The sequence below is a fragment of the Lissotriton helveticus genome, chromosome 8 (genome assembly GCF_964261635.1).
Source record: "Lissotriton helveticus chromosome 8, aLisHel1.1, whole genome shotgun sequence".
Lineage (NCBI taxonomy): Eukaryota > Metazoa > Chordata > Amphibia > Caudata > Salamandridae > Lissotriton > Lissotriton helveticus.
This window is the reverse complement of record NC_136069.1, coordinates 253,999,614-254,013,228: the sequence shown is the minus strand read 5'-3', so window position 1 is coordinate 254,013,228 and position 13,615 is coordinate 253,999,614. Positions and strand designations below refer to the sequence as shown.

At 48.0% G+C, this 13,615-nt stretch overlaps 1 protein-coding gene across 1 annotated transcript in view; it reads left to right on the top strand.

Annotated features, from left to right (window-relative positions):
* Positions 1–13,615, top strand: part of LOC144771588 (matrix metalloproteinase-20-like) — a 142,346-nt gene that overhangs the window by 67,051 nt on the left and 61,680 nt on the right. The window contains exon 7 of the mRNA XM_078655973.1: positions 10,193–10,326. Coding sequence (XP_078512099.1) covers positions 10,193–10,326 — 134 coding nt within the window. The remainder of the gene's footprint in view (positions 1–10,192; positions 10,327–13,615) is intronic.

Below are 13,615 nucleotides of genomic sequence, written 5' to 3'. Positions count from 1 at the left end.
GCACAGCCTCACTCTTCGCTAGCCACCAGGAGCAGCAAGAGCAGTACTTGCCGGTGCAGCCTATAGTTGCTATTCCCTCGGTGCAGCAGGACAGTCCTTCTTTGGTCTTCTTCCTACTCAGTTAAGATTGGAGGTCTGGGTATCTTTATGCTCAGAAAGTGCTCTGAGGGCAGGATGTGGTTGGTAGCCAATGGGCTCCCAGGTTTCCCCATCCTGGTGACCACTTCCTGTGGAGTGTGGCATTTGGCTATCCCAGGATGCACCATTCTGCCCTTTCCCAAGATGGCAAGACCCCTTTCCTCGGGTACAGACCTCACAAGCACACCTCGGGATGTGGCTACTCAGAGCTACACACCCCTGGTGAAATCGGCTTGGAAACTGGTTTCCTTTCTCTGCCTCCTGAGCCAGCCTGTCTATCTCGAGAATAGCCCTTCCCCCTGCTGTTACACATCTGCCCATCAAAGCAATCAAGTAGGATTTATAAAGCACAGCTTGTCACCTGCGAGGATATCCAGGCGCTTGCTGTAGGTCTCAGTTAACGGTTGCAGCATGTCATTTTTGCGCTGGTTAGACAGCGAATGTTTTTGCACTTGACAGAGGTATGCATGGTAGTGTATAACTGCACTAACATCAGCTCAGTAATAAAGACATCTATGTTTGCTGTAAAGGAAATACTGCGAAATTTTACTAGTTTAAAACGTGTTTCATAGTACCAAAAACATTTGTGGGTATAACAGAAACATGTGAAAGCTATTAGCACTACAATAGTAATCTCCCACTAAAGATTTCAGTTTCACAGCTACCCGGATTTGTTTGTGACTTTCTCTCCAAGCGGCCTTGGCATTATTTTATATGAATACATATTATCTAAGCTATGATATATGATGCTATATTTAATTTGTTACCTTGCAATAAACCTCCTAGAAAAAATTTGAAATCCATATCCTGTTCTAAATCCTACATTTACAAACTGGGGGTTAAGTTCTGAGCCCTGTGCAAACAGACATTTGTGCAGAGATAAAAATTTGAGCTGTGGGGGCGTGTCCAAGATGGCAACGGAGTAGGACGCTTTTCCAGGTCCCTCCGGCGCCACGAAGCATTAGCATTGACCAGCGTCCTCCCCGAGAACACAGCTTGCCGTCGGACTGGCCTGGAGGGCCCCGTGAGGCGATCTGGACCCGTGCGGCACCCTTCCGGTGTCTCTGGCTGCCCGGAGTGCGGAGGTGCCGGGAGCGGCGGCTTTGCTCCCCTGAGCGCGGAGGCCTCTGGGCGGGCGGAACAGAGATACACCCGGAGCTCCGCCACGATGACCCGCGACCCTTGCCCCGTGGAGCGCTGAGGGACCCGCAGCCCAAAGCGGAGGCAGGCAGAAGGATATCACTAGCTCCGGGAACCCCGCGGCCGGGACGATCTGAGCGGCGCGGACGGCTGCGAGAGGTGGGTCCCAGCTAGTTGATTCACCCGAGGCTGGGGATTTGCGGCCTGGTCGCTGGGGGGCCCGTCCCAGGGGGCGCTGAAGGACTTGCTGCACGATCGCGGGGAGAGGCGGTTCCGGGCCGCTGCTGCCGACATTCCCGCGCCCGTGACGACCTGAGTGGCATGGCTGGCGGCGCTCGGCAGGACCGATCACTGCATTCACTCGAGGCCGGGGATTTGCGGCCTAGTCGACGAGGGATCTGCCTCACATCGGCGCCCAGCACACCCCACAGAGTGAGACGATAGGTCTGGGGTGCGCCCCGAGTGCAGCACGCGCCGAGAGCGACCTGGGGCTCCTGCAGCGGTGTCCCCCGGAACTGATTCGAGGCTGGATTAATAAGGAGGTACGAGACTTTGGCAAGGCGGGGCCTCGCAATCGTGGCCTTCAACTCCGGGCTGGGTCCTTGGCTACCAGCCGCGGTGACCGGTGGGACTACCCACCTAGAGCCCATCACTTGCAGGAGTCGCGTGGAGAGTCGCAGGGGGACTCTTCGTGGAGGTGGCCCTGTCGAAAGCTGCAAAGTGGCTGGCGGGTGCCGCAGGGAGACCTTACATCTTGCACAAGGGCCGGAAGCTGAGCTGTGAAGGTGAGAGGACTGGCCGTCAGGAGGGTGGGAAGTCCAGCGGCGCCGCGATGTCTACATCGCAGCATAAAGGAAAGCCTGGTAAGGATGCACCCCAGAAGGGAGCCCAGCAGCCAGCGTCTCCTGGGCCCAGCGGATCGCCTAAGCCACAGGACGATGAGGCTCCCGCAACTAAGGCTTTCATGACGGAACTTTTCGCTTCCATTAAGGAGGATATCTCTGAACTCCGCTCTCAGCTGGCTTCAGACCTCCGCGAGGTGCGGAGAGATGTGGATGGCATCGGAGAGCGGGTAGCGACTCTGGAGGATCATGACCTGAGCATGGCGAACGATGTGCACCTACTGCAGCAAGACGTGATTCGACTCACGGAACAGAATCTGGACCTCCAGGCGCATGCGGAGGACTTGGAGAACCGTTCCCGCCGGAACAACATCCGCATCCGAGCTGTGCCATGGGACGGGGAAGCTGGTGATCTATGGGAATATGTAGGAGCGCTCTTCTTGCAGATCCTAAACAATGAGGAGGTGAACAACATCAGAATGGACAGGGTCCACAGAGTCGGCCTGCCTAGACGCGGGGGGGGGCCCCCCCGATATTCTGGTCTGCGTCCACGACTTCCAACTGAAGGAGCGCATTCTCCGGAAGGCACGGGAGACCCCCTCTTTGCAGTTTCAAGACCACCGCCCCAAGCTGTTCCAGGACTTGGCGGCTTTGACGCTCCAAAAGAGACGCGAGTTTCGCCCTGTAACCACCTTTCTACGAGAACAGAATGTGTCCTACTCCTGGGGCCACCCCTTTCGCCTCATCTTTCGATGGCAGAACAGATTGGTGCAGGTCCGATCTCTTCAGGCGGCAAGGGATCTCCTGGGCCTTGATGATGCGGCCCCCTCCCCCGGTGGCGGGGGCTCCCCGTCGCGGCAGAGGCGGCGGTCCCCATCCTGGCATAGAGTGGGGCGGGAGACGGGCCTGAGGAGACCTGATCGTACGACCAGCTTACAGGAGAGGGGGGTGCGGTCGCATCTGTTGCATCTGTCACGGTGCCATCATCGCAGGCTAGCTCCGGGGCAGCTTGAGCCTTGCAGCGGGGCTTGCATGGCGCCGGAGGGGCCCTTCTCCATCAGGTACTGTGGGTACTTTTGTACTTTTGGGAAGACACCCCGGTCCGACCCTCGGAGGGCACACCTACTGGTGACGGACTGCGCAAATGGTACTTTCCAGCCGCGCTGGTCCGTGATCACGCTTTGTGTAGGGAACTGCGGAAGGCCATTTGGGACTTCTTGACCCTCAATCCCGTTTCGGATACGTCCGTATTTACTACCTGGGACGCATGCAAAGCTTGACTGCGGGGCACCTGCCTAGCTCTCAACGCTCACCTTAACAAACTGAGGAGGAGGGAGCGGGAGGGGTTGGAGTCAGAGCTCGCCACTTTGGAACAAGCGCACAAATTGAACCCGTCTAGACTGACCCTTCACCCGCTGACTGCGGTCAGGGGAAAACTGAAAGCCCACTACAATAACTGGTCAGAGTTTACCCTGCTGCGGCTACGGCGTCTTTCGTACTCTCAGGGGAACAAAGTGGGACGGCACTTGGCCCGCCAACTTCGGGACAAGAGAGAGAGGGATTACATCGGGGGTATCCGGGACTCGGCAGGAGACCTGCAACACAGGGATGAGGATAAGGCGGCCCTTTTTGGCCGCTTTTATGCAGCTCTTTACGCGGGAGATGCCCTCGATCATGAGGCTCAGAAGAGTTATCAGGCAGATCTTCCTATACAGAGGCAGCATCCACGAACCTGTGGGAAAACTACTGGATAAACATCTGCAACCGTTGGTCGTGAAAACTCCATCATATATCTGAGATACCACTCACTTTCTGACCATACTCAACGACACTTTGATAACAGAAAATGAGGAATACTGGCTATGTACAGTTGACGTTAAGTCACTATACACCTCTATTCCACGTGACCTTGGCTTGGAAGCTATCGAAAATTCTCTGCTTAACTCTGAAATGGATACGAATTTTCAAACTTTTTTGATGGAACTATTGGTTTTCACACTTTATCAGAGCTATTTTGTTTGGGATGACACCTGCTATCTCCAGCTCAATGGCACATCAATGGGCAATTGTGCTGCCCCAGTTTATGCTAATTTGTTTATGCATTACTTTGAGCAACAAAATATACTCAATCAACCAGATTGGATAGACTGTGGGATTGATGAAATTTTTATCCTGTGGTCAGGTTCTTTCAATAAATTGTCGAACTTTCTATCTTACCTCAACACCATTAATGACCGAATACAATTCACTTGGAATGTGAATGACAAAATGGTTTCGTTTTTGGATGTACTGGTGAAACTAGAGAACAGCAAAATCATCACTACCTTATATCGGAAAGAAACAGATCGGAATAGTACCCTTCACTATACTAGCTTCCACAGACTGAATTTGAAAAACAACTTACCACTATCTCAACTGATGAGGATCAAACGCATTGTCTCTGACCCTGAAGATTGCAAAAAACATCAAGAAGCAGAATGTCGAAGATTTCAAGAACACGGTTACCCTATTGAGGTCATCAGGACAGCTCAAGACAAATGTAATTCAATGAAAAGAGAAGACATGCTGGTCTCAAAACTCAAAGAACCCAATAAACGAGCTATTGTTATCTCCAAATATTCTACCTTGAGCAACAAATATCGACAAATGATCATGAGACATTGGCACCTCCTAAATAAAGAACCAGACTTCAGAGGAATATTTGAGCAGCCACCCATTTTTGCGTATACACGAGGATCTAACATCAAAGAACTTTTGACCCGTTCAACTGGTGAAACCAAAACCATGACATTCAAAGGTCTGCCGCCCTGCTACAACTGCAGCAATTGTAATAATGTAATGAAAGGAAACATTCTGTATCATCCGATGAAAGGCAATAAGATTCGATTGAAAGTAAACGCAACCTGTAACACCGAAAGTGTCATTTACTTGCTAAAATGTCCTTGTGGTCTTACTTACGTTGGACATACAGATAGAAAAATTCGAACCAGGATCTTGGAACACAAGAGTAACATTCGAACACACAACAGTAAATCCACCGTAGCTAGTCACTTTCTGGAATACAGACACAACGTAGCCCAACTACAGTTCACGGTGCTGGAAAATGTCACACACACCCAAGGGGTTAATCACAAGAATAAACTCCTGCAAAGAGAAAACTTTTGGATTCGATACCTGTGCTCTATGCAACCGACAGGGTTAAATGACCGGATGGAATTTGTATGCTACCTATAATGTCACCTGATGTACATGTGTCATGCTTACTTTTCCTTCAGGATGCTGTCTTCACATATTTTATATTTTTGCATTACTGGATGGTGTGGTTCCTTTAGGATTGTTATTGTCTTATTATTTTTTTCATATCGCGCCCACACAATGTTCATCACAATATTCATCATGATGTATTATTACATTCTCTCTGATTCTTCTTCCGTCACGTGCTCACGTGCATGTTCATTTATTTTTTGTTCACTCTTTGCGCTTGGATCAGCCACCCTAAGATGGCCCCCACCACTTTGCATGAAAACGTAGTCCTTTTTCTATGACCACTTATCACCACTAGTTAATTTTATCAATCACCAGCCGTTCTGCACTGGGATCGGCGTTTGAACACACGCAAGGTTCGCGTGGTGCGAGCAGCGGTTTAATGTAAGTTTGACCGCCACTTTAACTTTTTGTTACTCGGTGCATGCTGCTGTACTATCGTTGGAATGATTACTTTAGAATCACGATCCGTACACACGCGAGGTGCGCATGTTGTGAGCAAATGCTTAAAGGTAACTCGATGGCCATTTTTACCTCGTGACTAATGATGTATGTTTATACATCATTTTGTGAAGAATACGATTTCTGCACAACGCACGATCATATTTTTTTAAATGCTTGTCACCTAGATGACGCTCTAGCGAACATATTATTTATCACACTGGGTGCATCTTATATACCTATACTATGTTTCAGCGTTTTTCAACTTTGAGGTGAAGGTTAGTCTATTTATTCTTCTTGACTGATAATCAGTTCACGGATTCTCTGGTTTTTTGTTTACCTCGGAGAAATGTGCATGACTAGTGATATGATCCAGTTAGACTGGTAGGTGTTTAATAATTGATGTTTGCTACTTTTGTATGATACAGAGACGTGCCCCCATAATTCAGACCATACATTTCTTTTGTTTAGATTATTCCCCTGACGAAGGACTACTAAAGTCCGAAATGCATTGGGACTGATGATGTGGAATGATATATGCTTGGATTGGAATATAAAACTATGTTTATTGGAATGAAAATTGCAATTCCATGAAGAAACACAGGATTTGTGTAAATTCATAAAGAAAAACTTTAATCAACTCTATTTGAGCTTATTGGATTATTAGTTGGAATACCTAATTGGTAACACTGAAGCGGTGCGCAGGGGGACATCCCTCAATGAGGGTTGCTTATTGATGAGATCTTCCTATACCCCAGGTTTCTGAGGAACGGAATGATCTCTTGGCTGCCCCTATCTCCAGAACAGAAGTGCTGGATGCTATCAAAGCCCTGAAGCTCCATAAAACACCGGGACCAGATGGCTATACCGCCCTCTTCTATCAGACGTTCGCGGCAGAGGTGTGTGACTATTTAGTCTCCCTCTTTAATGCAATGGCAGAGACTGGTGGAACTTCGGGATCTATGGCTGAGGCGGTGATCTCAGTTATTCCTAAATCGGGGAAGGACCCGTCCCAATGCTCCTCATATCGCCCGATAGCTCTCCTCAATATTGATGCCAAGTTATACTCTTCTATCATTGCGCGTAGGCTCCAGGACTTAATGCCGGTCCTTATTCATCCAGACCAATCCGGCTTCATCAAGGGATGGCAGACCCATGATAATCTGAGACGTGTGATCCACCTAATAGAAAAGGCCAATAGGATTCGCATACCAGCAGTACTGGTGGGCCTTGACGCGGAAAAAGCCTTTGACCGCGTGGATTGGGGATTTCTGTTCCACACCCTAGTTGCCTTTGGCTTTTCGGATAAATTCATTATGATGATACGGGCAAACTATAGCGATCCCCGCTCTAGAGTGATGGTTAATGAACACCTATCCACCTTTTTCTCACACTCCCGCGGTACCAGACAGGGCTGTCCCCTCTCCCCCCTGCTCTTCGCGCTGAGCATTGAGCCGCTGGCGCTGGCAGTGAGGGGACATGAGGAGATCAGGGGTCTCCCCTTTACCGGTGAACAGCACAAAATCTCCCTGTTTGCGGATGACGTTTTGTTATCCATTGGAGACCCGGCTCACTCACTCCCGCACACCCATACAGTCCTGTCTCGCTTTGAGAGGGTGGCCGGTTTCAAGGTCAACTTTGATAAATCATACATCCTCAATCTCACACTTTCTCCTGCTGAGGTGGAACGTGTGCGCCTACTAACACCTCTATCTTGGGCGACCGCCTCTATCTTATATCTAGGTGGTTCGCCTTCCATAGGGAACCTGTTTGCTGTGAACTACCCCCCATTGCTGACATCGGTTCGGGCAGACTTGGATCGTTGGAAGCCAAAATATATCTCGTGGCTGGGTAGAATCCATGCTCTCAAGATGGTCCTCCTCCCCAAATTTTTATACCTCTTCCAGGCTCTTCCTATTCGGATAGATCTGGACTTCTTCCGGCGCCTTAAGTCCTTGATGCTGCGCTTCATCTGGCAGGGAGGGCGAGTGTGGGTTTCCTTCACTACTCTACGACGACCGCGGAAGGAGGGGGGTGTACTTCCCCGATATGCACCTGTACTATAAAGCTGCACAGCTACGGGTTCTGGTGGAATGGTCCCAGTAACTCTCGGGAAAACACTGGCTCCACATGGACAGGAGTGTTGCAGGGAGGTCCATATGGGATCTGGCTTGGAAACCTAAGGTAGATAGGCCCAGGAACGCTTACATTAGTACGCCCACTGGCACTGTCCTGAAAGTCTGGACACAGTTTCTGGTGACGATCGCTGGACTACGTTTCCTTCCCCCTTTACACCGATACACTTCAACCCGGCCTTCCCGCCGGCAATGCAGGACGGTCCCTTTCGACTGTGGAGAGAAGGGGGCTGTAGGGCTCTTACACACTTGTTCCACGGCTCCGCTCCGCTCACTTTTCCCAACTGTATGAGGGACTATGGGGTCCTGGCTTCTGAGCGGTTTCACCACATCTAGCTCCTACACTGGGCTACCTCATCTGGGGTTAGCAACGCAGCCACGAGACCTCCATCCCCCTTTGAGGCCTTCATCCTGCGAATTAGCACTATGAAAGGGGCTATTTCCTTCCTTTAAAATCTGCTGCTTACCACTGCTGTGGCACCTCGTCCCCGTTATATGGGGCACTGGGAGGAAACTCTCGGGAGGGACATTACCGATGAGGAATGGTCGGGCCTCTGGCGAGACATAACGGCACACAACCACTCAGTAGATTTGCGGAAGGCCCATCTTAAGACTCTCATGGATTGGTACTTATACCCATCCAAGTTACATCTCATATTCCCGGCCTCTTCGGACCGATGCTGGAGGGGCTGTGGTCTGTTAGGAAATTTCCGCCACATCTGGTGGGACTGTCCGGTCATTCGCCCATATTGGGTGGAGATTTTGTCCCATATCAAGGAAATTCTCGGCTACCCGATAGCTGACTCCATGGCCCATGTCCTGCTAGGTCTCCGGGATCCACTTCTCGACCATCAAACCAGAGCTGACAAACAGATCTTATGGCTTTGTCTTGGAGCGGCCAAACTTACCTTGGCGGCAGCCTGGAAGAAACCGGAAGCCCCGGCAATATCCCTGTGGCACGCGAGACTGTGGAGATTACTGAGCGTGGAACGAGTGGCGGACATCTTTCTAGGCAACTTCCAAAATTTCATGTTTCGATGGGGTCCCCTGGTCCGCTTTCTCTCACGGGGCTTACCATCTGCAGTCTGCCCATCCTCAGTGCGCGCGCTCCACCTTTTCCAGGTGTAACCACGATCGTATGAATGTAGCATTGAATGCATGTAGTTGTCACCACCACCGGGGGGGGTGGGTAGGGAGGGGGGTTTGGTGGGGTAATGTGGTTGTTTATTGTTGCGATGCCCACAGGGCACTTGGAGGCCTCGGAACTCTTCTGCACTGAATCACTCGCCTTGGTTCCACTACTCCTTCTGCGCAGGGCTTCTACTCCTCCGGTTCTGGAGGGGAATTGACTTTGAGTACCCGTCTTCTGCCCTCTGGGACTGATTCATTGAACTGCACTACGGTACTAACTATAACACCATGCCTATGCTTTCTGCCTTTTCAATGCCCCTGTGTGGGAAGCACTGCGGGACTGTCGCTTGTTTAATCTCTTTGTTTTTCTCCATAAAACACAAAATAAAAATTTTACAAAAATTTGAGCTGTGTGGTAATTATCAGTACCCTCTGTTTTCCCCTCACTGTTTTCAGCAAGTCAAATGTGCAGGAATGTGTTACTGGAGAAGGCCCAGAAAAAGTATGCGGAATTCGGAATTTTGCATGCCGATTCTGCATATCATGCCGCATTTCCAATATGAAAACTCAGGACAAGGAGTGTATAGTACACACGTAAATACTTTACTTTGTAACAGTGGCACTTGCCGGGTGTGATAAGCACTCCATCCTTTCAGCACAGCTGTGATATTGAGTAAGTAAAATCAGGGACCTGGAGTATGGAAAATATAAGAGAAAACGATTAATGTTATTTACTGCAACTGTAAAGTATTTTGTTATAAATAGGGAACCTTCAAGATTGTTAAATAGTTTTGAAAATCACCCAGATATAATTGAAAAATTAATTGGTTATCTCTTATTTTAAGTCTAAAATTGCATTTCCATAGCTGTCTACAGTGCAAAAAGAATGCACTGCTTCATTAAGCATGCGAAGGTATATGCAATTCAGTTTTTATTTTTTATTCATTGAAAGAGACCTGAACACACCAAGACAAGATTCGTGTTTCTAGTATAAGTATCCCAATATTCAATACAGTACTGCATCGAGAAGCAAATATTCTATAAGTGCAAACATTGAAGGTCATCAACTAAAATTAATTGTAAAATTTCTTTCACGTTTAGAAATATGTGGAGCAGACATTTAGACATGTCCACTGTTAAGGAAGGACTTATCAAAGATCTTCTACCTCAAATGAAGTCAAATATTGATGCTGCCTACGAGGTTCCTTCAAAGAAATCATTGTACGTTTTCAAAGGTAAATCACACTACATGGATAGTGATTTTTTTAAAGTGAATTGATGGACAGTGCTTCAGTTCTTTCTTCAGTTCTCTTTTGTATTAATTATTCGTATTTTCATATCAGTGGCATGCATGAATTGCCCCAGGCTACAAATTACAGTTATGGACCTTAGGCGCAGCTGAAGGCACTCTACAAGGTAGATCATTAGCAGCCGTTAATTAGGCTATTAGCACACCACCACGCCCCTCGAAATAGGAAGCACTGTGGAAAAGGCGCTTCTTCGAAGAGAGGTAATGTGAAAACAATTACTCCATTCTCCTTCAGTGCATCTTCATTCTTCTTTTGTGAAGCAGCTAGTTCAGACTTGGTTGTCCATGCTCCTCCTCTTGCTTTTCATGAGAGTGGAGCCTAATCAGCCAAAGAAAAGCAGAAAAGCATAAATAGAGTTTATTTTTGTCTACTTTTCTTAAGCTGATTGGGCTTCCCTCTCAGCAGAACTTAACACCTTGGGTGCTCATGACGAGCTCAGCTCGTCATGAGGCAAAGTGGCGCTGTGCTCATGACGAGCTCGTCAGGACAGCCACGGAACGCCCATGCGGGGATAATTCCTCTACTGTGCTGAGCGCTCCATGGAAATGGGCGTGGTCAGAGCACAGCGTCACCGTGCAGCGTGACGAACCGAGCTCGTCACAAGCACCGCGGCTCTGCACGCGGCCCCCCCTCCCCCCGCACCGCTGGGAATTAGCCCCATGGCAAAGGGGTTAAAGGGGAAGCCAAGTCTGAACTGGCTACTTCACCGTGGGAGCATGGTTCTGTCAATCTCACTCAGGTGAGAGACAGCTCCTGCTCCTACTGTTCTCCCTATTTTCACCTATGCTAGACCTTATGCAGGAGCAAGGCCAGAGTACTCCCGAGGAACAGGAGTTGGCAGGACACAATGCTCCTTTTTTAGGCCCCTAAAAGTACCTAATGGCTACAAAGGAAGCATTCTGATTGGCTCGCCTGCACCCAACATTCCAACCAGGGTCCTAATCCTTACATCACACTACCGAGGGCTATAATAGTTGTTTAAGGCCCTGATCCCAAGTTATAGGCCCAAGTAAAAGGTTAAGCATAATGGATCCTGCCTGAGACAGATGGAATAGAAGGCTAATACATCATTCCACCCATTGAGGGAAGAATGTTATAAATCAAAAAGGGAGAAACAGAAAGACAAACATTGGACTGGTGGAGCAGACGGCTTATACCAACCATAATATACTCAGAGCCACTCCATTGTTTTCAATTGAGCTCTCAACATAGAATGTTCTAATATAGTATTATAACCCACTATTAAGCACTATACCCGTTGTGAAGGACCGGAATTCAAGATATAGGGCCTGATTTAGAACTCGACGGATGAGTTACTCCGTCACAACTGTGACGGATATCCCACCTGACGAAATCTAAATCCCATTACATGCTATGGGACTTAGATTTTGGTGGATGGGATATCTGTCACTGTTGTGATGGAGTAACCCGTCTGCCGAGTTCTAAATCAGGCCCATAGGCTTGAGCAGCACAAAAGTGCTTATAATCAGGGAGAGGGTTTTTAACACCTGGTACAGTCTGAGGCCGTAGGGCTCTAAGGCAAAATAGAATATTCCACTCACTGAGGGTAGAATATTCTAAACTGAACCAGGAGAACGAGAAACACAAGCATAGGAATATTCTGCAGAATGTCCAGACAGGGCCGGACTGGGAACCACAACCTGCCCCGGCAAAGTGCTCGGCCGGCCCCACCTCCCCACTCAGGGAGTTGGAGGTGCCGCCGAGCGATTTGCCTGGGCCGGTTTTCGGCCGATTTTGGTACAGGGCCGTTATTGCAGCTATGCTGAAAAAACGGCCCTGTAACAAAAACGACCCCCAGGGGCCCAAAACCGGCCCCCACCTGTGCGGCGCACCGGGGGATTGCCCGGTGCCCGCTATGGCCAGTCCGGCCCTGTGTCCAGACAAGCGACTATTGATCCTCAGTCTCCAATGCCTTCAATAGTGCTCTTGAAATTCCATTAGTTTATTGCTTTATGTGAACAGTACTAGAAGCATCCCTCTTCTAACTTTCTATTTTTATCAGCAAATTTTCTATAAACAATATGTTCGGTTATTTGGCAAGGCTAAGTCTTCACCCTACAGTGGGATATTAGTAGAAATGGAGATTTGCATGCACCATTCAGCACATTATTCTATTATTTTGTCTCTGATGCCACAAATTCATAATCATAGCGCTATCTCATTTAATCCTAACTGAAGTAACAACCTGCCTCTGGCATTTCCAGTGGGCTGTAGCACACGCACATCTGCTAGAATTGAATACAGCAGTGCAATTTATATCATGGACTGCTTGAGTGTAACAGCTCAAATGTAACATACTGGCAATCAAATGTGTGGCTCTGTGCTGGTTGAAAACTCTTTCACTTGGAATCGTGAACAATATTTTACTACCAGCATAGTAAACATGAGTTTAAGAAGGAGATCTTATACCAAGGTATCTCATGCAAGCTTCTGTTTCCATTCACTGATTAGGCATGAAACCAGGCCTATGCGCCTCAACTTCTCTGCCATGATTCACATGGTCAGACCAATCTTGGTCTCTCTCTTACCTCTCATGTTGCATGTTGGCTGTCACACAGATCAAACAAAATTCACTCCCTCCTTTTTTTCCTTTTACACATTCCGTCTGGGTGAGTTCATCCCTTCTTTTGACTTCCATCTTTTTCTATATCATTCAATTAACTATTCCTGGATCCACTCAACCTTGCTTTCTATCAATTCATTCATGTTTCACTCCCGTTCCCCCTCTTTCTTCCTTCCTCATCTTCTTTCCTCCGATTTCAATTGATTTTTCCCTTGTCTGTCTATAATTTCTAATTTTAAAGTTCTACCACATATATCCGTATCGCTGCATTAATCCTGAACATCTCACTTAAAACGCTTTTATTATTGTTATGCATTGGCCAGTGCTATTTCCTCTTTTTTGACATCCTTGCCTATTTTATTATTACACTTCCAATTACCCAAATGTCAGTGCCTTGCATAACATTCTTCAGTTACTATTACGCTCTGTTTTTAAATTTTGAAATTCTTCACGAAGTTTGCAAAGTTAAAAACGTAAGTAAAATGTAATTGAAGTAGGTTTTGCAGTGGAGAAACACTGGAGATACCTACTTTTACTTGAAGGTGCACAAGTCTCAAAAGCTTCGTGTCTAAGTGAAGTACAGAAATTGTGAAATCTGCTACACTTGCTGGTGAACACTCTTCGCTTTAT